This window comes from Culex pipiens, chromosome 3, assembly GCF_016801865.2.
Source record: "Culex pipiens pallens isolate TS chromosome 3, TS_CPP_V2, whole genome shotgun sequence".
In the NCBI taxonomy this organism is placed as follows: Eukaryota; Metazoa; Arthropoda; class Insecta; order Diptera; family Culicidae; genus Culex; species Culex pipiens.
The window spans coordinates 100103002-100127737 of record NC_068939.1 but is presented as its reverse complement, the minus strand read 5'-3'; the positions used below and the strand labels follow the sequence as shown (position 1 = coordinate 100127737).

The window sequence follows — 24736 nt, the reverse complement described above, 5'->3', positions numbered from 1 at the left end:
ATAACCCTGCAAAGCTAGAAAAAACACGAAATTTTAAAATGAAAATTTTTGTTCTAAATGAAAAAATGACCCTTCTGGGACAATGTAGATTCGAAAAGTACATTAAATTTCCCATAAAATGACATGTTCCAAAAAAATTTACAGTCGAGTAACGGAAAATGGGAGAATTTTTTAAACTTTTTTAGTGTTTTTTTCGATGAAAAATACGTTTATTCGGAATTCTGAGTACGCCATCAAATCGGGCGTCTAATTTTACACAAAAGTCCCTTTGACACCAAATTTCTATCTCATCACCGTTTCAGGCTGCAAACTATTGAAAAACACCTCTTTTTTCAAATGTTCAAAAATGGAAGGGGTCGTACCGCCCCTCCGTCACGAGATATCAAAAAACGGACCTCGGATTCGTGATCAGGGACAAAAGTTACCCCTTAGGACAAAGTTTCACGCAAATCGAAGAGGGGTCGGGGCAACTGCTGTGTGAGTTGGCGGAGAATTACCCCATAGTAATTCCCATGTAAACTTTAACCCTGATGCGCGCAGCTAGTTTACAACCAAATGCGCTAATATTTGGCATGAGAGCTCCTAAGGGTATGCCCTTCAAGGGGAACCATACTAAAACTTGAACGGAGAACTTTTTGAAAAACGTACCCACCCTAATCCACACAGACATTTGCTCAGAACATGATTCTGAGTCGATAGGTATACGTGAAGGTGGGTCTAGGTAGTCAAATTAAGAAGTTCATTTTTCGAGTGATTTTATAGCCTTTCCTCAGTTATGTGAGGAAGGCAAAACCAAACGATGCGGGATTCCACCCTTTGTGTTGAAAAGTACACCATGTACTTCCATGGCATCAAATTTGGGAAATTTGTCAGTTTCCCGGGAATTCCCTAAATGTATCCGGGTCATTCCAGGTCCAGGCATCTTTTCTATAGCTTTGAATATTTCAAAAGGTTTGTTTGTGTTTAGCTCATTCCCTTTTGTTTGAAATTCTTTAAATTATAAAAATTTTTGAGTTTCACTTAAAACCTTAACTTAGTCAAAATTCAAGCTGAAGTGCCCTTTTAAACTTGACAAAAATCATACCTAAGCATCAGAAAATCGATTTCCACTTTTCAACACCCATCATCGTCGTCACCCGTTATTGATTTCTACAAATTACATTTGCCAGCACCATGATTCCACCTCTAATCCTCACTCTCGGAAGGACAGCCAAACTAGACCACACTTCCCCCGGCCGACGGGTTGGCATCATATCTGGGAGATCCAAACTTGGAATAAATCGCCAACTTCCCATTCAGATTTCCCTCCCCTCCCTCCACCTCTACTTCCTCTTCCCACGACGAAAGTCACTCCCTCGTAGAAACACCCACCCACACACACATCAAATCAGTACGTCGAAAAAGGGAAAAGCGAGTTTTCCATCCAAGCAGGCATTTGCGATGATTACTGGTTGGCAGCCACCAGTCACCAACACCAAGGCAAGGCTTCCTACGATGCGAGACAACTGCGATGGCGTTTGTGTGGGTGTGTGCCAGAGCCTTCTGCGATGCCTTCTTCACGCCATCAACCCCCTTTGTCCGGAAAATGGTGGGGTTGGAACGAAACGAACGACCGGCGCAGACGGAAGACCTCAAGTATCATCTTCTTTCCTTCGCATCCTGTCTCACTCACTTTGGAAAAACTTGCGCTTCCTCGCACACACACCCATTCGCGTTGTCTCTTTTCCGCCCGCCGTCGCCGATGGGGTGGTGAAAAGACCCGAAAACCCACCACTGTCACCTACCTCAAATTTCATACCAAACACCCGAGAAGGGAACCAGCAAGGAAACGAAATCGTTCTCCTGGCTTAATTTCTGTTTCCCTAACTAGTTCCGTTTCGGAACGGCTTGTTTGTTAGACGCTTCCGAAGAGCCGTCATTTCTTCGTCAAAAAATATAAGACGGACGGAACCACCCCCCGGACACGGGACGGAACGGTTTGGGGATGAGGGGACAACCCTTCCTCCGTCCCAGTCTGGAAGGTCGTGCTAGGCAGGAGGTGCAAGGTCGGCTAGGAAAACGAAGGAAATTAATGGTAATTTTTCGTCATTTCTTTCCTATTGGTTTGGGGGGAACAATATTTGCGTTTGCAATGGAAAAAAAAATCTATCAAAAAATTATTTTTCATCCAAAAAATTTACTTGTTGAATGGATAGTGATCAAGGTATTTGAAACACATTGTTTATGATTAATTTTAGCATTCTATCTGGTACTTTTAGGTTGGATAAAATAATTCTGAGATCAGAAAGAAACTCTCACTATCGATATTTCAAACATTTTAGACCAGGGGTGACCAAAGTATGGCCCGCGGGCCAAACGTGGCCGTTTATTTTAAACTGTTATATGCTAATCTTTTTAAGTTTTTGTTAATAAAAAACTAACTTAATAAAACGGAAAATTACACGACCCAGAATTATCCAAGGTCGTGTAAAATTACATTAAACGCATTTTGGTTGATACGTATTCTAATAGGAATCTTGGAATTCTTATTGGATAAACAAAAACGTGTTTACATAATCTAAAATCAGTATTTATTTTTATTGGAGCACATCAGAATTGATCACACAATTTTCACTTATTTCGCGAAGTTTCTTGTTTTTTTCCTGCGATTTTTCAACTTATTTTGCTGTCTTGTAGTTTTTGTCCACTATCACTATTTTCTTTCGGCATGCGATTTGTACCGAGGCGGCCACCCCGCCGGAGGTGACACACCTTGCGCGTGTCGGCTTTTAGCCGGTTCGTGTTGGCCTCCAGGGACTGAAATGAGGGATGACCATTGAGTTGAACTTCAAAAGAAGATCCAAAAACGCTCGACGAGTTGGCCGAATCGTACTCGCTCCCATTCTTCCGCCTGAAATTCTGCAGCTGGAAACTGTTCAGGATGTTCGACTCGAGCAGCCCAAAGCACTTGTACTGGTCATTCCTCAGGCTTGATTTACTCCGAAAATCCCCCGAACTACTACTCCCGACTCGCAGGTGAAAGTGATCGTGGCCACCTTCCGCACCGTGGTCACACTCCGTCCCGTGGCATTCGGGTGAACTCCGCGAAATGCACGGGTCATCGTCGTCGTCATCATCTTCGCTGGGCACGCCGGAATCTCCGCCAGCCCGGAGCCGTTCCCACGAGTTAAGTGGTAATTAAGTGGTTAAAAACTCGATACAGGATTGCCAGTTCTTCAATGTTTTGGACTCGTTGGAAAGTTTTTTTGATTTCATAACCAACGATGGGTTGGATGATGGATCCGGACATCGTTTACATACATTTACGTGAGATCCGGCTTCAAAAATATACATAAATATCACTTAAGTGGTCATAACTCGAGACAGGGTTGCCAGATTTCCAATGTTGTGGACTCGTTGGAAAGGTCTTTCAATTACCAAACCAACGATGGGTCGGATGAAGGATCCCGACATCGTTTACATACATTTAAGTGAGATCCGGCATCAAAAAAGTACAAATATATCACTTAAGTGGTCATAACTCAAGACAGGGTTGCCAGATCTTTAATGCTGTGGACTCGTTGGAAAGGTCTTTCAATTACTTAACCAACGATGGGTCGGATGATGGATCCGGACATCGTTTACATGCATATAAATGAGATCCGGATATATGTGAAAACACATTTTTATACATAACTTTTGAACTAGTTATCGAAACTTCAAACAATTCAATAGCGATGTATGGGACCCTAAACCAAGTCGAATGCAACTGGTTTGGTCAAAATCGTTTCAGCCAGTGCTGAGAAAACTCAGTGAGAATTTTGGTCACATACATACATACACATACACATACACACACATACACACACACAAACATTTGTTCAGTTTTAGATTCTGAGTCGATATGTATACATGAAGGTGGGTCTTTGAACTTTTAATAAAAAGTTCATCTTTAGAGCAGGATTATAGCCTTACCTCAGTGAGGAAGGCAAAAGACTTATGATTTATCAATATTTTGATCCCCACTTTAGGATACAAAAAATTTGTTCAAATTTGTTTTATAATTAAAACAATTTCACACGTTTTAATGTGAGTGAAACTAGTAAATATCGTCAATACTTTCATCAAACATTTTTGGAAATATTAAAAAAAAAACGTTCAAGTTTGACTTAGGTAGAATTATGTAATAGTTGCAAAAATATAAGTTTTCTTTATTAATTTGCAAGTCATATATATAGCCTTTTATGAACTGACCATTGCTTTTATGAACTAAATTGCACTTGATCCGGGATTCGAACTCATCACAGTTTGATAACGAATCTGATTGACCACCAACTGATTCAGGCAGACAAAATGTGGAAATCAGTGGATCAAGTTTGTTGCAAATATTTTACAAAGCTTTCATCGATCAACCCACCCCTCCTCCATTATTAAAAAATGGCTCGAAAAACCAGGAGCAAAAATATATTTTCAAAAAACTTCAAAACTTAAAAAAATTAAATTTAAGTGCAATCAGCTGAAATAAATTAAAAATGCATTCCTTTTTATTTAGAATCATTTGAGCATGTTTGGGTTTATTAAAAATAATTTGAATTTGAGTGAATTTTCGATGAAATAAATGAATGTTTTTTTCTCTAAAATGTTTTTTTTTGTCGAACCATATTTTTTTGAAAATAATGATTAAAGTTTAACTATACGGAAGCTTAAAACATTTTTGACGTAGACTTACGTCTTTGTCGAAGGTACTGGGGTGTCATTCCAAAAAACCCGGGCCGAAGGCCCTGGAATATTGCGTCATCCGTCAATCGCTTATATCTTCCTTCCCTCAAATCGAATCGGCACGATTTTGGTTCCATTCGATTCGAAAATTATTCAGCAATTTGCTATAAAACTTTCATTGTTGGCAAAATAGTTTTACTATTGAAACAATTGAATGTTTTAAAATGTTTTCAAAAAGCAGAGATTTTGCAAGCAAAATGAGCGCTTCCCACTCACGGACGGGAATGTCAAGTACCTATTTTGAGGGGAAAATCATCCGAGCAACGCGACCGAGTGTCGGTCGCGAAAAAGGAGGGGAAGTAGCAGACCGAAATCATATATAAGAACGCGCGCTCAGCCCATTCTATCATTTACGTCTCAGACGTCGGACCGGCAGCAGCAGCAGGAAAGCTCAGCCCAGAGCAGCAGCAGCAGGAGAGAGACCAGAGCAGCAGCAGCAGGAGAGAGACCAGAGCAGCAGCAGCAGGAGAGAGAGGGACCAGAACTGCAAAAGAAGTGCGCATCGCCTTCTCGTCGTCACCGTCAGCCAGTTGCCTCTCGATGGCCGGACCGTTTGGATCGTCCCACCCGGGACGAGGCAGCAACAAGATGGGGCGCGCGCTTCACTCCCTGTTCAACTTTCGTTGGGTTTGGTCGTCTTTCGAGCTAGCTTAGCGCGTTTTTGACGGTGTTTTGTTAACTTTCGCCGACGGCCATGGCGGCGGCCGCGACGGTGGAGAGTGAGTGGACGGAGCACAGGGCTGAGAATGGAAGGACGTTCTACTGGAACGCGGCCTTGAGGAAAAGTGTGTGGGAGAAACCGGACGGGTTTCAACCCAAGACGCAGGCGGCGACGGGCATGGAGGTGGAAGACTCCGAAGGAGGAGGAGAGGACGGGGGCGAATTTCGTCCCGTGGTCAAGGTTCGCCGCAGGAAGGCTAAGGAGGAGATCAACGTCGGCGATGGCGGCAACGACGGCGATGTGGAGAAACTGCTCAGCAACAACAAGTTCAGCCCGCTAGCGGAGGAGAGCAACAACAACAACAATGCGAACCCAGCAGCAGAAAAAACCATCTCCGTGGTACCAGCAACCGGCAAGTCGGCCGGGGAGAAGAAGCAGCCGCCGCTGGTGGTGAAAGAAATGAGCTTCGCCCGCCTTGCGAAGGTGATGTCGTCATGTGATGTCCAGCCGGAACACAAACTGACGCGGTACGGCACAAAAATTACGTGCTTCTCGAGCGACGACTTCGACACGGTGCAAGCCCACCTGACGAAGAACAAGGTGCAGTTCTACACGCACGGAAAGCGCAGTGCGAGACCGCACCGGGTAGTAATGCGAGGTCTCCCGAACGTGGAACCGGATTACATCAAGGAGCTGCTCAAGACGGAACATCAGCTGGACGTCTTGGCAGTACACGCCATCAGGCGGAAGCAGCAGCTTCCCGCCATCGATGAGACGCCTTTCATCGTGCTCTTCCCCAAGGGGCACACCAGTCTGAAGGAGTTGAGTAGCAAGGTGAAGAAAGTGGGACCAGTCGTCGTCCGGTGGGTGGCCTACCGGAACAAAGAACCGCACGTGACCCAGTGCAAGAACTGCTTGCAGTTCGGTCACGGAACCAGTAACTGCCATCTCAAGCCCAGGTGCAGCAGCTGTGGGGGTCCCCACAACACAGAAAAGTGCAAAGCAGAAGAAAAGCAAGCCAAGAAATGTGTCAACTGTTCTGGATCCCACGAGGGTCTGGACCGCAGTTGTCCCAAACGTGCGCAGTTCATCCAGTCGAGGCAGCAGGCGTCCAAGCCGAAGCCGCCAGCATGGAAGAAGGACAAACAGTCTCCTGCAGGAGCCGTGTTTACCGCGGCGGATTTTCCTCCGCTACCTGGAGCGGTACCGGAAGATAAACATCCTCGTCCCGCAGGAAGAAGTCGAGAAAATACTGGCGCCGGCGCCGGTGCAACCCCGAAGGAGCAACAAGGTGAACGGAAGCTGTACAGCGAGTCGGAGCTGTGGACCATTTACCGGGAATACAGAGTTCGCTTGAGCCAGTGCAAGACACCCGAGGAACAGATTGACGTGATCGCACACTTGCTGACACATGGCACGAGAAAATAATCATCTTATTCAATTACGGTTTTTATTTTACTATTTATTATTTTTGTACTCATGATCCTCGGTCCTAACCTGGTCACAGCACCTAAAAGGACCTAATAAAAATAAGTTATGAAGAAAAAAAAAATGGGGCGCGCGCTTGCTGCCTTCCCGCCGAAAAGTTGCCTCTCGTGGGTCAAGCCGTGGTTGTGAAACTTCCAAATTCTAGTTGTTAAACTTCCCAACTCTTCGGAGTTGCCTCACTCCCCGTCCCTCGTCCCACCCGGGGCGAGGCAGCGCAATGAATAATTACAGTTTAAATTTCAGGAACAAATTTTGGTTTTCGGGGGCGACGGACTGCACAGCTTTCTGAGGCTGCTCTCGCCCCCAACTCCTAAAAACCCGGGCCGAAGGCCCTGGAATACTGCGTCATCCGTCAAACGCTTATATCTTACTTCCTTTTAATTGAATTGACACGATTTACTTCGGGGATGACGGATTGCACAGCTTTCTGAGGCGGCCCTCCCCCTCATTCTGCTACCAAACATTCATTCAGTTCGCGAAAAAATTGTTTTTCGTTCTTCTCTTTCCTTCCTCCATTCGATGCTGTCTAGTCAAAGATTTATCAACACATTCAAAGTATGTTTACATGGTAGCTGCGGTTTTGTTCGTATTAGATTTGCCATCTCTTTCTAGTAAAAGTCAATTCGAATCGTATATAAATTCTGTTTCAACAACCGGTACGTACACGGTCCGATTGAATTTACCGATCGCATTCACGATCTTATTCCGTTAATGTATTTCAAGTGTCTAGCTAATTCATCAAAATTAAGAAATGGTTCACATATCAAAACTTTACGTAGTCTACGCCATTCCGGTTATATCTGTGACATAACTACTTTGACTTTATTTAACTTTTTTTTTGCATTGGGGTAATTCTCTACCAACTCACACGAAATAGGGAAAAGTTGCCCCGACCCCTCTTCGATTTGCGCGAAACTTTGTCCTAAGGGGTAACTTTTGTCCCTGATCACGAATCCGAGGTCCGTTTTTTGATATCTCGTGACGGAGGGGCGGTACGACCCCTTCCATTTTTGAACATGCGAAAAAAGAGGTGTTTTTCAATAATTTGCAGCCTGAAACGGTGATGAGATAGAAATTTGGTGTCAAAGGGACTTTTATGTAAAATTAGATGCCCGATTTGATGGCGTACTCAGAATTCCGAAAAAACGTATTTTTCATCGAAAAAAACACAAAAAAAGTTTTAAAAATTCTCCCATTTTTCGTTACTCGACTGTAAAAACTTTTGGAACTTGTCATTTTATGGGAAATTTAATGTACTTTTCAAATCTACATTGACCCAGAAGGATCATTTTTTCATTTAGAGCAAAAGTTTTCATTTTAAAATTTCGTGTTTTTTTCTAACTTTGCAGGGTTGTTTTTTAGAGTGTAACAATGTTCTACAAAGTTATAGAGCAGACAATTACAAAAAATTTGATATATATATACAGCAATTCCCCACGAAAACAGCATGATTCGAAAAAAAAGTTCTCCGATCGGGCTCAAAATTTTTCTGGGGGATCCTTGGCCGAAATAATTAGACCCGTATTTTTTTGTTTGGCCATTAGGGTGACCTACGCCGTGTTAGGGTGGTCCAAAAAATGGCAATTTTCATCGATTTTCGCAAAAACTACTTTTTTCAAAAAATCATATCTCCGCGCCATTTCATCCGATTTTAGCTGTCCTAGACGCAAAAGAAAGGTGATTAGTTTGGCTATTTGGGAAAAATAGTAAGAAGTTTCGAAAATCTAGCTTAACATTTGAAAAGGTCATATGAAAACTTAAAATGCTGTTTTGAAGGTCTCGGGACCAAAGAGCCTATGTCTGAAAATATTTTTATCGGATTCCTCGGAAAATTTCACATAACATATTAAAAAATGGTGAAGTTATGTTTTCGATACTCTGAGATACGATTTTTTGAATATAAAAACTGTGTTTTTCGACGCGCCACGCGCAAAAATTGGAAAATGACGAAAACGGGAAAAAATCGACTTTTTTCACTAAAACTGCGATAACTTTAAAATTTCAGCGATGACCTATACATGTTAGGGTACTAAAATTTTCATAATTAAAAGACGCAACTTTTGGTACCATAACATCTATAGGTCATCGCTGAAATTTTAAAGTTATCGCAGTTTTAGTGAAAAAAGTCGATTTTTCCCCGTTTTCGTCATTTTCCAATATTTGCGCGTGGCGCGTCGAAAAACACAGTTTTTATTTTCAAAAAATCGTATCTCAGAGTGTCGAAAACATAACTTCACCATTTTTTAATATGTTATGTGAAATTTTCCGAGGAATCCGATAAAAATATTTTCAGACATAGGCTCTTTGGTCCCGAGACCTTCAAAACAGCATTTTAAGTTTTCATATGACCTTTTCAAATGTTAAGCTAGATTTTCGAAACTTCTTACTATTTTTCCCAAATAGCCAAACTAATCACCTTTCTTTTGCGTCTAGGACAGCTAAAATCGGATGAAATGGCGCGGAGATATGATTTTTTGAAAAAAGTGGTTTTTGAGAAAATCGACGAAAATTGCCATTTTTCGGACCACCCTAACACGGCGTAGGTCACCCTAATGGCCAAACAAAAAAATACGGGTCTAATTATTTCGGCCAAGGATCCCCCAGAAAAATTTTGAGCCCGATCGGAGAACTTTTTTTTCGAATCATGCTGTTTTCGTGGGGAATTGCTGTATATATATACAGCAATTCCCCACGAAAACAGCATGATTATAATTGCTGTATATATATACAGCAATTCCCCACGAAAACAGCATGATTCGAAAAAAAAGTTCTCCGATCGGGCTCAAAATTTTTCTGGGGGATCCTTGGCCGAAATAATTAGACCCGTATTTTTTTGTTTGGCCATTAGGGTGACCTACGCCGTGTTAGGGTGGTCCAAAAAATGGCAATTTTCGTCGATTTTCGCAAAAACCACTTTTTTCAAAAAATCATATCTCCGCGCCATTTCATCCGATTTTAGCTGTCCTAGACGCAAAAGAAAGGTGATTAGTTTGGCTATTTGGGAAAAATAGTAAGAAGTTTCGAAAATCTAGCTTAACATTTGAAAAGGTCATATGAAAACTTAAAATGCTGTTTTGAAGGTCTCGGGACCAAAGAGCCTATGTCTGAAAATATTTTTATCGGATTCCTCGGAAAATTTCACATAACATATCAAAAAATGGCGAAGTTATGTTTTCGATACTCTGAGATACGATTTTTTGAAAATAAAAACTGGGTTTTTCGACGCGCCACGCTCAAAAATTGGAAAATGACGAAAATGGGAAAAAATCGACATTTTTCACTAAAACTGCGATAACTTTAAAATTTCAGCGATGACCTATACATGTTAGGATACTAAAATTTTTGTAATTAAAAGACGCAACTTTTGGTACCATAACATCTATAGGTCATCGCTGAAATTTTAAAGTTATTGCAATTTTAGTGAAAAAAGTCGATTTTTTCCCGTTTTCGTCGTTTTCTGATTTTTGCGCGTGGCGCGTCGAAAAACTCAGTTTTTATTTTCAAAAAATCGTATCTCAGAGTATCGAAAACATAACTTCACCATTTTTTGATATTTAATGTGAAATTTTCCGAGGAATCCGATAAAAATATTTTCAGACATAGGCTCTTTGGTCCCGAGACCTTCAAAACAGCATTTTAAGTTTTCATATGACCTTTTCAAATGTTAAGCTAGATTTTCGAAACTTCTTACTATTTTTCCCAAATAGCCAAACTAATCACCTTTCTTTTGCGTCTAAGACAGCTAAAATCGGATGAAATGGCGCGGAGATATGATTTTTTGAAAAAAGTGGTTTTTGCGAAAATCGACGAAAATTGCCATTTTTCGGACCACCCTAACACGGCGTAGGTCACCCTAATGGCCAAACAAAAAAATACGGGTCTAATTATTTCGGCCAAGGATCCCCCAGAAAAATTTTGAGCCCGATCGGAGAACTTTTTTTTCGAATCATGCTGTTTTCGTGGGGAATTGCTGTATAGACATAAGGGGTTTGCTTATAAACATCACGAGTTATCGCGATTTTACGAAAAAAAGTTTTGAAAAAGTTGGTCGTCATCGATCATAGCCGTTCATGGTCACCCGCGACAGACACGGACGACGAAACAAAGAGAAACGCAAAAAGTAACTTTTTCAAAACTTTTTTTCGTAAAATCGCGATAACTCGTGATGTTTATAAGCAAACCCCTTATGTCTATATATCAAATTTTTTGTAATTGTCTGCTCTATAACTTTGTAGAACATGTTCAAAAATGGAAGGGGTCGTACCGCCCCTCCGTCACGAGATATCAAAAAACGGACCTCGGATTCGTGATCAGGGACAAAAGTTACCCCTTAGGACAAAGTTTCACGCAAATCGAAGAGGGGTCGGGGCAACTGCTGTGTGAGTTGGCGGAGAATTACCCATTGAAGTGTTGAAATTCTGGCTCTCAACGATTTTTCATTAGCCACAGATAAAATTACGCCTTTACATGAATTATTGAACATGTAATGACACCATTTTCGAAGTATAAAAACAATACTATTTTTTGTTTTTGTTTTTTTTTTAAACACAAGTACATTCAGCTGAGACTTTGTTTTTCAAATACCTGAAACAATAAAATCACCAATACCGAAAGAAACCCGTTATTTTGTGGTTTCTATTATTTATTTTGAATTGATTTTTTTTAAATAACAAAAAACTAAATGTTTTAAATTAAAATAACGTAATTTAACGGCAAAAAATTAAAAGTATAAAAATTGAATTAACAAGCCGTAGTCTCAACATTTGTATGCAAAAAGTGTTTTAAAATGCATTTTACACTAGTTCCGTTATTTTGCAATAATTAGTTTAAAAAAAATAGATCTGACGAAAATTAAAAAAAATCAAATAATTTTTAAATCAACCCAAATATGCAAAAAAATGATTCTTTACGCAGGGGAATGTATTTTAAATTGAATTAAGCTGATTGCGCTTAAATTTCCGTTAAAATTATGAAGTTTTTTGAGATTTTTTTTGCCCCCTGATTTTTCGGGCCAACTTTGAAGGGGGGGGGGGGGGGGGTTCACAAAAACTTTAAATGAAATTTGTAGCAGCCTTATAATATTACAAAAAAATACTTAATCCACCTTTAGGTGGATGGAGCCTTCCTGATACTTATACAGCAATTCCTCACGAAAACAGCATGGTTCGAAAAAAAGTTCTCCGAGCAGGCTATCAGGCTGAATTTTTTTTTTGGAGGTTCTTTGGCCGAAATAATTAGACCCGTATTTTTTTTTTTGGCCATCAGGGAGACATACGCCGTGTTAGGGTGGTCCAAAAAATGCCAATTTTCGTCGATTTTCACAAAAACCACATTTTTCAAACAATCATAACTCTGCACCATTTCAACCGATTGCAGATGTCTTGGACGCAAACGAAAGGGTATTAAATAAGCTTTTAAAGACAATTATTTAGAATTTTCAAATATCTAGAATAATATTTGAAAAGGTTGAATGAAAACTTAAAACCCTAACAAGGCGTAGGTCACCATACTGGTCAAACAAAAAAAAATACGGGTCTTATTATTTCGGTCAAAAACCCAGGGGGATGCTAAAGACCGCCATCTTGGGTGATTGAGATTGATAACGCGCGCAAACTGCGCACAGTGAAAACAAAAATATTTATTTTTTTAATAATTCATTTTTTGTTATAAGAAATACTGTAGTAAAAGTCAAATTACACAGTAGTTGAGTTAAACGTTTCATGTGATAAAAGTACAACTTTAAATGAGGTCATCGGTCCGATGTGTGCTTAATAATCCCAACTTTAGAAGTTTATTTGCAAATAAATTGATAAAACTCACCTCACAAACATACACTAACTTTTAAACGTACATTGCGGTAAAATTTTACATAAAAACAATAATTACTTTATTTCCATTTTATGCCTGCAGTTTTTGTACATTTTTTACAGTGCGCAGTTGCTTTGTTTTGGTTCTGTAACGAACAGCTGTTCTTTTGTGCTGGAGCCGAAGTTGACATTTCCCTTTTGTTCTGGTGCCGAAGTTGACAGCTTGTGTTGGCTACGGGCGAGCTACCTGTAGTGAGATATAGATGTCGCCTCCTTGCGAAAACCCCCAGAAAAATTTTGAGCCCGATCGGAAAACTTTTTTTTCGAATCATACTGTTTACGTGGGGAGTTGAAGTACAGTACAGTCATCCCACATATTCGGAACAGATTACAGATCGGTCAATGTTCAACAAATCAAAGAAAATCGATAAATGAACATAATGATATTCTTTTACCTTCATGTGAAAACTTTTCTTGCGATATTTCGATTGATGTATAGACCGGCTATACATTTTTACCTTTAATATCAATTTTTTGAAGAAAAACTTTGATCTTTGAAATCCACAAATTTGGAACACTTTTTTCTTACGATGTAAACAAACTTTTTTTTCTCTCCAGGAGTACATATTTTTTACAAAATAATGACTTCGCACTCTGAAACCAATAAAACTCATGCTTAGTAATGTTTTATAAATGGTCTGATAACTTTTTTTGTGAAAATATCAGTTAAATTCAGGTGTTCCACAATTGTGGGAGGCACAATAACATCCCACACTCATGGAACAGGCAACTTGGAGGCAGAGTTTGGCTGATCTGGATAAAATAGTCTTGAAATGAGGTTTTTCGTTCAAAAAGTACTACTTTTACTAGTGAAATAGCAAGAGAATGTCCAAATAAAGGCCCTAAAAATAGCAGGGTCGACAGAAAAGTTGTATTTTGCATACTATTGACAAATTACCACAAAAGTGTTCCAAATTTGTGGGTGTTCCGAATATGTGGGATGACTGTACTTGTTCTGAGAATGTAGCCCAGTCACCGAATGCTGCTCGCTAACTGGGCTTAAACTGGGATGGGATAAACAAAGAGAAAAAAACCTATTGTCAAACTAAACCACTTTCAACATGGCCGCTTCTGTCAACCTAAACCAGTCCTTTCTTATGAGGAGAAAATGAGAAGTATTGTAATTTGAGTTGAAAAAAAAATAAAACGAATTTAAATCAATTTCACAAATAATTGTAAATTGCATTAATAGATTGATTAAAATATTTTCAATTGAAAGGCATTTATTTCTATCGTACACCGAATGTTGACTTATCAGCATTTTCATTTTAAAAAACAATACATTTCATGAACCGACTATTCTTTTGCCCATTTAAAACTCTTGTTATTTTTTTGCGCGTTACATAGAAATGTCATCTAGATTGAACAATATTAAACCTGTGCTTCCCATGAAATTAAAATGTGGCGTGAAGAAACAACATTGTAGAACTGGATTTAAAAAGCAAACAAAAATAATGGCCACAGTTTAGCCTATTTGATTTTTTTCGCACTTTCAACACATTGCCACAAATTGAAAAACAAACTTTTATGCTCTTTGAAGTGAATGAATTGGTACAAATTTGAATTTTTGCAAGCCATTTCTTTCGATTCTGACACCTTAGGGCGTGCGACCTAAGGAATGTTAACTTTCTTTAAAGTTGAGTAAAAATTGCCGTTAAATTCGACGTGCTCCTCTTTGGGGAACTGGGAAAGATTTATTTACTTTCTTTGCGTAACGGGACAACGACAGGAGCAGATCAAAAAAAAATCTCCCCTCCCATTTAATGACTTGCAGGCTCGCTTGCAGGCTTTTTAGGATTTTTTTTAGATTGATGTAAGAAAACGCATTTATTGCATTTTTCACATCCAAATGAAAATGAAAAATCTTTCATATAAAAAACACATTAAAAATTGAAGAAGTGAACATTTTTTGACTCATCTTTGATTTGTCATCCATTTCAAGTAATTTGTATCCGGCAGCTCCTTATGAACGGATCCACCGTAAAACGATGGAATATAAACTCAGGATTCTCCACCCACGTCCAACCGCAAATTTTAACAGCCAAATTCAAAAAAAAAAAATCTGCGAGGAGAAACTAAACAACAAGTCATCCACATGCTTGAGCACTGAGTTGAAAAACATCATCAAGAAAATTTGAATTGTCAAGCTATCTGAATCACAGATTGCTTGATATTTGTTTTCGAACACGAATTTTCTTGCAAAAAACAGAAGAAGAATACAAACGTAAACACTCAATAAGAAGACTCTATCCAGCCGTCCCGTCCCAGGGCTTAAAGAAAAATGACGAGGGGACCATCGATGCATTATATTTTTCTGATGTTATATAAACATAAAAGTTACTCAAATTGTTTTACAATGCTTACTTTTTATATTCCTTTAATTGTGACTTGAAATTAATAAAAGTCTGAAAAAACTTTTTTTTAATTTATTGAACATGATTTTTGCATTAATGTACCCCTCGGTCATTACGGTTTGTTTTGATTTTTTGACGTTTGTCTGCTTTTAACTGGGTTGCGGCCCAGTTATCGAGCGCCCAGCTAAAAAGCAGCCCAGTTACCGAACAAGAACTGTATAATTATAGTAAATTAATCTCAAATCTAACAATGTTCTGTCTAATTTACTTCGTTAATCAACTTTTGATAGGGTTGCCAGATCTTCAATTTCTCTAAATATCTGAGATCCGGCCTCTGAAAAGTGTAGAAAAAAACACTTGCTCATAACTTCTGATAGGGTTTTCAGATCTTCAATCTTTTAGGCTCAATGGAAAGGTCTTCTGATTACCAATCCAATGATGCATGATAGATCCGGACAACATTTTCATCAAAATATCTGAGATCCGGTCTTAAAAAGTGTATAAATATCACTAAAGTGCTTATAACTTTTGAAAGGGTTGTCAGATCTTCAATCTTTAAAGTTGTGAGAGTTCAAACGGATAAAAATAAACATTGTTATGCGCGTTTCTATTGTGAAATTGACTCATGAACACGACCATGATAAAATTACCCCCAGAAAATGGGGCCTAATGGCAAAAATTTACAACCAAAATATTCACTTAAAGAAAAAGTGTCTATTTCAAGCGTTAAATTGCCTTACCAAAGCTTCATCAGCCTCAGATGGTAGTCCCAGATGTCTCCTACAAGCTCCATGTCGAATCGAGTTGATATCTGGATGGAACATTTTTTTTATTTGAGTTTGAAAATTGTGCTATTTTCACTAAAAGCCAATAACTCCCTTTAGATTCAACCATTCGTATGTTGCATTTTTTAAGCCCTTTTTAAGGTGCATTTTGCCTAAATAACAGCCTTTTACACATTTTTGACGTTTTTGAACCTTCACACTTTGTCCCGATTTGCTCTTCTTCCCGTTGACCTAGAGTGCTCATATTTGTCCCAGATGCTACACAGCAAAAAAAGTAGTAATCCAGCTACGTGTTAAAGGCTTGGGTGAAAAAAATTGTTTGCATTATTTTGGAAATTCTGGAGTTTTCTTTTTTCATTAAATTTATGAGCAAAATTACACCAGTAAAAATATTGTTTATTCTATTTTCTTATTGCAGCCTCCATCTTCCCGTCGGCCGCCTCCTGGGGCAACTGGGGCAGCCCGGCCACGAACCTCTACCCGTCGCACTCGATGTCGCACGTGACACCGTCGCACGTCGCCCCTCACCTTGGCTCGTACCCGCACTACGCATGACCATCACCGACGACGTCCTCGACTGCGGTGGCAGCGGCCGCGGCAGCCGCTTCCGTCACCTCGGGCTCGCACCACCACCACCATCATCACCACTCGCAGGTTGACTCGAACTTTGACATCTACAAGAAGTTGACCCCGTACGAATAATAGCTCCCGTCGTTCCAGCAGCAGCAGCATCAGCAGGAGTTTCAGCTGGTCCAGCAGTCGGTTCTGCAGCCAATCGAACCACCCCCACAACCACCACCAATTCTTGAATGCAACAGCAGCAGCGAACAGCAACAGTTCTACCGACGCAACCTAGATAAATGTATTTTAGATCATCTAAGCAAATGTCTCAACTTTTAAAATTTTCATCCCATAAAGGAAGAAGAAGTAAAGAGGAGAAATGATACATATTTTAAATAGTAAGATTATACAACAAAACAAACCCAGCTGAACAGAACAAGCGAGATATTCCAAGTCAGTGTATACTAGCAATATTTTTGATGTAAAGAGCAGCAAACCAAACTCTTAAACACACACATTTCACTACTAGGAAATGGTTAAAGAGGTAATAGTCTTCTGAAATAGGCCGAGTCATCGTAGTTATTCAATTATTGTGTAAGTGAGTACTTTATTGTCTGTACATAGAACGAAAACCAACAAGAAAATCTTTTTAATTGTGAATCTCTTTTGTTTAATGATTTGTGATATGAACAAACAAATTGGCAAGTATTAACAAACCAAAAAAGAAAACTAGTCATTGATTTTCATTGTAAAAAAAACAGTGCAAAACAACCAAAGTATGAAACTTCGAAACTACTCTCCTCTAAGTCATTATTTATTTTATTTATCTAAGTATTACTATTGTTTATCTATATTTTAACTAATTTAAACTAAACAAAAAAGCAAATATTCGTACATACAAAGACTGTGATAGTTAACGACACTTGTTAAAATTTCGTTCTCGCAACAGTTTTTACTCGAATTGTCTACAACTATTGAGCAAAAACTATGTTTTACAAACAAAAATTACAACAACAAAATCAACATTACCCACTTCTTTGCGAGCAAAAAGAAATGGACTCTACTCTTATTTGTACATAGTTATTTACAAAAATTTGCAAATACTCAAAAACTCTAGGTGTAGTAAACTTTAAACCACAGAAAAAATAAACAAATAATTAAACCGCGCAAAAAGTCAGAGCAATCACTGTATGGATGTGTTTTCGATATCAAAGAAACAAAAAATAAACAAATAAAAATCTAAACGTCAGCGTTTCACACCGGTTGTCGAAAAAATGCAAACTATTTGTAAATATAACGTCTAACGAGGTTCAGTTTTATCGTGCAACCGAAATATCAAGTGTATCGAGTGAAAAGCAAGCAGCAAATTTATTCTACTGATAACACACATAACTCTTCAGTGGCTGGTATTAAAGTAAAAACAAAACAAAACCAAAACAAACAAAACCAGTTGAAACGTGTAACTGAATGTCTATTTTTCAATCCCACTGAATGGTCTCGCGCGACTGGTTTGAGTCTCGTGAGCTCAAACGGGGCTAACAAGCGCAGTAAACATCAGAGTAAAACAAATGTTAAATTAAAGCAAAACAATAAAAAACGGAATCTTATATTGAACTATAAATGTGTAAATGGTGTGACAAGAAAAAAGTAACCGAAAAAACAAAACAAATAAAAAAACAAGTCTTCACTGTACATGGAAATGAACATGATAATTCCAAGGAAAACTGCAAATAAAATTCGTATAAATGTTTGAAAAATATGTTCTTGTCTTTTTATTCATTTGAAGCAATCAACTTCCAATTTCTAAGTCATCACAAACCACTGGATGTCGAGGAGTGAACACCAACCTAAATGTCCTCAAGGCCGTAAAGCATGATGTTCAACACCATGTGTTTGAAAACCTGATTCTGTCAGCTTTATTTTAATGAAAACAAATATTAATAATTTCGAGAAAAAATGGAATCCTGCCCTCCAACTATTCGCCGTAAAAAGATAACGTCGCAGTGCAATTTGTATTTGTTTACGTTTTGCTTTGCGGTTTTCATGCGCTAATATTCTCCGGCCAAAAAATCCCAAATTTTTCGTTACGTAATATAAGAACGCTCCGAAAGGGAAGGTAGTGTCATGGTATAAAATTATTTACTTTGGCGTAAGGATTGAATAAAGTTAGTTTGGATTAAAACGACATAGAACCTTGTGAGAAATTCACATAATTATTTATCTTTATCTAGAATCTAGATTTTAAATATTAAAAGGCTGACCCTAGTATTAAATAATTTAGCCAAAATAAAAAATAGCTTTTTTTTGCCCGGCACATGCTAGCGAGTTTATGTTACGCTGAGTTCTAATCACATGAATGTGAAAATAATCACAACTATTATGCCAATATTCATTCAAAAACTTCACTCATCCCTATAATCTTAAATAAACATTAAAAAACCTTTATAGCATTGCACCAATGAATTCGCGACTTAATTACAGCACGGCGTTAGATGTAAACAGTCCAGTCATGATTAGATGGGCAGATTTCGCTCACTCCCAACTATCTTTCACGTGCCAGACAGACGACCAACTCGTAAATGCCTTCAAGTGGCCGCTTATAAAGATAAGGCATCTCCTGGTCGCTGCTATAAGTAAGTGTGCGAAATTTTGACTGTGATCACTTCTGTGCTGATTTCCGGTTAGTTGAAAGAAAATGTACAGAATCGCAGTATTTCTTGTTTGTGCCTTTGAGTTTTCTTTTGGTAAAAACATACTAATTCTGTCCGGAGTTCCATCGCCAAGTCATTCAATATGGTAAGTTTTTATCGGTTATTAGTCTTACTTTTTTTTCATTTTTATAATTCTACAGGATCCGTCCACTGGCAACGGCTCTTGCCGCCGATGGGCACAATGTAACCGTAGTTAGCCCAGATATTGAGAAGAAACCTCCAGTAAATTTAACCTACGTTCATCTGGAGACTCTGTATAGTGAAATGTACAATACTAGTCAGCGTGATAACTTGCAATTTTTCGAAATGGCCGATGAAGGACCACTGAAGATGCTGTCGTTCCTGGATGAGTTCACCATCATAATGTGTAAGGCATCCATCAGATCGGTTGGTTTCAAGCATCTGATGGACTATCCGAAGGACTTTAAGTTTGATCTGTTCATGAGCGATTACATGATTGGTCCGTGTCTGGCATCACTGCTGATATACCGCTTCGGCAGTCCACCGTACATTCCGGTAGCTCCGTACAATGCGCTAGCCACGTCAGCTCCTCTCATAGGATCGTACGCATACTCGGCATCGATTCCGAACCATTCGTTCGACGTTCCCTTGAAGATGTCATTCTTGGAGCGAGTACAAAACTTTTTCTACGACAGCTACGAAGAGCTGCGGAAAGACACCTATCTCTACCCTGAAACGGATGCCATTATTCGTTCGGTCTTCCCAAATGCTCCGAGTGCTCGCGAGCTTCAAAGCAACATAAAACTTCTCTTCATCAACAACAACCCACTTATCCAGTACAAAGAACCAATGATGCCCAATGTGATTCCGGTTGGCGGAATGCAAATCCGACCACCAAAGCCACTTCCCGACGACCTAAACCGGATAGTTTCAAAAGCAAAAAATGGATTCATCCTTTTCTCACTGGGCAGCAACGCCCGAAGCGACCTCCTCGGTCCGGATCGCATCCGATGCGTCATGACCGCAATGAAAGCCTTCCCGCAGTTTCAATTCCTGTGGAAATTCGAATCCGACGAGTCCAAACTTCCGATGGCGGTTCCCGAAAACGTCTTCATTCGAGCTTGGATGCCCCAGAACGACCTCCTGGGACACCCCAACATCAAACTCTTCATGACTCACAGTGGTCTGCTCAGTACTCAGGAAGCAATCTGGAATGGAGTGCCCATACTCGGATTTCCACTCTTCGCCGATCAATTCCGAAACATTAACTACTGCTCGTCGATCGGCGTCGCCCAAAGGCAGTCAATCCAACGATGTAACGCCCAAGAGCTGATCGAAACCATCCGAGAGCTAACGGGCAATCCCAGCTATAATGCAAAAATGAAGCGGCTCTCGCAGTTGGTCCAAGATCAACCGGAAACTCCACTGCAGCGTGCCGTTTGGTGGGTCAACTGGGTGCTACGGAATCCAGATGTGTCCGTGCTGCAGTCCAGCGTTATGCAAATGGGGTGGATGCAGAAATATTTAATCGACGTGTTTCTGTTTATTGTTCTATCTACGGTTTTGATTGCTTTATTAATTATTATATTTTCCATGAAAGTCATAAAGCAGTTAGGCAAAAGTTCAACGAAGCAAAAGAGACAATAAATAAGAGATTTATTTAAAAAAAAAAATGTCGAAAATAAATATTCAATTTCGTTAGCACATACATTGAATTCTAACTTAACCTAATCTGATCATATATAACCGTTGGAAGATCAAATTTACGAGAGCATCTGCGTGTGGATACAGAAACGTGTCCTTCGAAATCAACTCATAGCTATCACAGGGAGAAAAAAGAGTTCGCAAAATCGTGAACAAGCGTTCATGAAAATGAGAACCACGAACAAAGTGTCCAAATCCCATGGTACGATTTCCGAAAACGTACCATGAAATTTGAATACTTTGATCGTGGTTCCCATTTTCATGAACGCTTGTTCACGATTTTAGGAACTCTTTTTTCTCCGTGCATAGAGTAGATTTCTCTTCCGTTCTCAAAATGACATCCACTTTGGAAATCAAAAACGAGGATTGGAGTCGATACCGTGTATCTGTGATCGGAGTATGCAGTATGAAGAGACAGTAGATATTATGGCTGATGGAAAAGTAGTGAGTAACGACGATGACGGTAAACAAACATAGAAAAGCAACCATCAAATACTTTGAAACCACCACAAATTAATCGAATAAACCACAAAATCTTTTCAATTAGCATATTGAATGACTAGGTGATGGAATACCGTGAAGGAAAAGTATATTTGCAGCACTAGCAACTCCGAAAAAGCACACCAAAAGTATAGTACCGTCATCTGGGGCGAATCGGGACTACAGTCTGAATAGGGACAGCAGTGTTTAGAGCACTTAATGGTTTTAAGTTTGGAAATGGATGTACACATTTTGTTAGTCTCAGTCTGTACTAACCGAAACCAACCAGTTGGTCTGGTCAGAAAAATCAAAATATTGTGCTCCTACATGGTTAAAACTGATGTCCCAATTCGCCCCATGTTTCCCGATTCGCCCAGTTGACGGTAACAACAATGGTTCTAGTTGACATGGTGAGCAAAATGATCAACTGCAAGCAAAAGTTGCGCTCCAAGTGTGAAGCATTTGAAATTTGAAACTAATGCAAACCACCAGTAATGGCTGATCAAAGCAGAATTTCTTATCAGTGAAGTGTGCTCACACAGTAGTTTAGAAGGCAAGTTACTTCTGAAGTGATGATACTGAATTTTGTCTTAACAATGACTATGGGAAAGAACTGATAAAAAAGAAGAGAAGCATTTTTTGCAGAGCAGGTAAATCAATATAAACCCCGTATTCATCAAGGAAATAAATACCACCAACTTGTTTGAAATTATGCTTGTTTATTCTTCAACTTTTTGCCCCCATTGTGCTTTTTACACGCAATCCTGTAAGTTACTCCGACGATAACGTGACTCGTGATCGCCACCGCCACAAACAGGAAAATCAACACATCGTACGCGTTCTTTTTCAGCCAACCGATTTCGACGGCATGCGACTGAAGGTAGGTCACGTCGGGATTCCGCAGCACCCACTCGATCCACCAGACGGCACGGTCCAGCGGTTTCTCCGGCTGGTCGCGAAACACTTTGGAAAGTCGTTGCATGTTTTGAGTGTAACTGGAAAGAAAAATCGATTGCCAATATGATTCCATCAAAGGCAAGTAGAAAACAAAGAGCTTTACCTTGCATTAGTCATCATCTCATGGATAGTAGCCTTCAACTGCTCAGCATCGATCTTCACGATCGAGAGCCTCATCGCCACGCCTACTTTGGTGCAATAGTTGATGTTCCGATACTGATCGGCAAACACCGGGAACCCTATTAAAGGAATGCCATGCCAGATTGCTTCCTGAGTGCTCAGTAGGCCACTGTGCGTTATGAACAGTTTCATGTTAGGGTGCGCCAAAAGATCATTCTGAGGGAGCCACTCTTTAATGAACACATTCTTTGGAACCGGCGCGGGAAGCGTGTCAGACTCAAACTTCCACAAAAAATGAATGTCGGGAAAAGATTTCATAGCATCTAAGATGGCCATGATGCGTTCCGTTCCCAAGGTATCACTGCGAACGTTTGATCCTAACGAGAACAAAATGGCGCCATTTTTGGCACTGTTCATCACGGTTTGAAGATCTTTCGGGAGCGGTTTAGAATCAACCACCTGAAGTCCTCCCACCGGAATTACATTCGGCATCAACGGTTCCGAAAATTGAATTGCAGCGTTCACATTCGGCATGACAACACGCGCAAGTTTGTTAAAATCGGCTACGTATGGAATCTGAGGAATCTTTTCACGCACCAGTTCGTCCATTTTGGGAAACGTGTACCACTCTTTCAGTAAATGTTCCCACGTGTTGTAGAAAAAGTTCATGACTCGATCATAGAAGCACATATCTTCCGTTGCATCAAACTCGTGGTTTGGAACCAGACCAGAGTATGCAAAAGATCCTGCGAACGGGGTCGACGTCGTGATCCCATTATAAGCCGTGACCAAAACCAAAGGTGGACGACTGAACTTGTGAAGCGCTGCTGCCGATATACAAGGTCCAAATCACGAGATCAAACTTGAAATCAGCCGGGTAGTTCATAAGCTCAGCAAATCCTTTCGATTTCAAACTAAACCGACAACAATTGACACAAAACTCTTCAAACTCAAACAGCATCCCAAATGGGCTCATCTTGCCCATGCTGAAGAAATCGGATTGCGCCGATTTTGGATCGTTGAAAATGGCCTCGTAAACACCCTCCATCTGAATAAAGTGCACATTTTCCGGAGGATTATTTTCAACTTGCAAACTCAGCGCCGTCACATTGTGACCCCGTGCTGCCAAGCCGTAGATTAAAGGTCGATTCCTAAAAGTACAAATTACAGTTAATTATCATCAAAACCCTTAACTCTTCTAACCTCACCATATGAAATGGCTCTTGGATGCAACGCCTGCAATGTACAAAATGTTTGCTCCATCAATCACGGCTGCTAGCGATAGGCCGAACAACAGAATCAAAATCGACTGCTTCATCGGACTTGTGCTTTTGATACGACGGTTATTGTATCACTAACTCGCATATTTGTCAAAAAATAAAAGTGACCACAAGCAGCACAGCCTTATCACTGAATTTTGGACAGCCGGATAGATTGGCTTTAGAGTTAGTCGTGTTGGTCTTTGTGACCAGCATTTTGAAAACATGATGAATTCAAAGGATTATTTTTTATAAGTTCACTTTTTAATATATTTATTTATACAGTGAACTCTCCCGTTGTCGATATTGAAGGGATTGTCGAGAAGGGACTAAACAATTTATTGACAGCTGGAGCAATATTGATATCGAGAAGGTGACAGCCAGAGAGTCGACTTTATACATTTTTTATTTATATTTTTTTCCACTGTCATTTTGGCCGTCCCATCTTGGATTTATAATAATCTAAATCATTTTAAAGTAATTCAATGGTCATCCAAGAAAAAGTTATTTTTAATTTTTCAATAACCTAACTGAAGATTCGATTATCCGAAATTTGCCCAAGGGTTTCGGATTATCGAATCTGGACTGTACGAGCCTAATTTAACTTTTAACATAAGCTGGCACTCGCAATTATATTCAACATCACAGGCAGGCCTGCAAAATGTTTCCAACCCAGCGTACACATGAAGCAAACCAAAATGTCAGTTCACTGCTAGCATGTGACTATAAGCCTACTGTGTCCGTTTAATCACTGCCGCCTGACTCGTGCCGGTCGGCTGCTGGAGAATGAGAGACGTGAAAAAATGAGCTACACTCACTCAATTCGTGTCGTATGACTGACTCGTAAAATCCTCTCTAAACACTATTTTGACTATTTTTAAACAATTGAATGGTTCTAGACTGTGCAAAACACTTAAAACAACCATAACTTATATTCAAAATTACATTTCCACGCATAAATACCAACTTTTTGTGTAAAAATTTATTTCTTTAAGTGTGTGCGTGCAACGTCGAATGAGCATTGGTCGACTACTGCCTCGCATTGCAGCTGCTCAGTGAGCTAGGGCACT

The 24736-nt window shown here is 39.7% G+C and overlaps 3 protein-coding genes across 11 annotated transcripts in view; 2 read left to right on the top strand and 1 right to left on the bottom strand.

Moving 5' to 3' along the window:
* The window catches only part of LOC120421903 (DNA-binding protein D-ETS-3), a 121436-nt gene extending 103816 nt beyond the window's left edge, over window positions 1–17620 (top strand). For 7 of the 9 annotated variants that reach the window (XM_039585202.2, XM_039585201.2, XM_039585203.2 and 4 more), the window contains one exon: window positions 16332–17620. In XM_039585202.2, the coding sequence (XP_039441136.1) occupies window positions 16332–16468 (137 nt within the window). In that variant the 3' untranslated portion in view covers window positions 16469–17620. The remainder of the gene's footprint in view (window positions 1–16331) is intronic. The other 2 variants (XR_005606042.2, XR_005606041.2) reach the window with 2 other exon arrangements.
* A 1504-nt stretch (window positions 17621–19124) lies between these two features.
* Window positions 19125–20852, top strand: LOC120421901 (UDP-glucosyltransferase 2-like). Its single transcript, XM_039585199.2, has 2 exons — window positions 19125–19270; window positions 19326–20852. Exons 1-2 carry the CDS (start codon window positions 19170–19172, stop codon window positions 20791–20793), a joined length of 1569 nt encoding a protein of 522 aa, XP_039441133.1. The 5' UTR covers window positions 19125–19169; the 3' UTR covers window positions 20794–20852.
* Window positions 20813–24286, bottom strand: LOC120421902 (UDP-glucosyltransferase 2-like). Its single transcript, XM_039585200.2, is given in 4 exon segments — window positions 20813–22325; window positions 22391–23254; window positions 23256–23558; window positions 23616–24286. Coding segments are annotated over 4 exon segments (1563 nt in total). The 5' UTR covers window positions 23726–24286; the 3' UTR covers window positions 20813–22039.
* Window positions 24287–24736: the final 450 nt, after the last annotated feature.

What these genes read in the sequence shown, in the direction of transcription:
- LOC120421901 (XM_039585199.2), top strand. Translation starts at nt 19,170, where the DNA reads ATGTACAGAATCGCAGTATTTCTTGTTTGTGCCTTTGAGTTTTCTTTT. An exon ending in TCGCCAAGTCATTCAATATG is followed by an intron (nt 19,271 to 19,325) that starts GTAAGTTTTTAT and finishes ATAATTCTACAG; the next exon opens with GATCCGTCCACTGGCAACGG.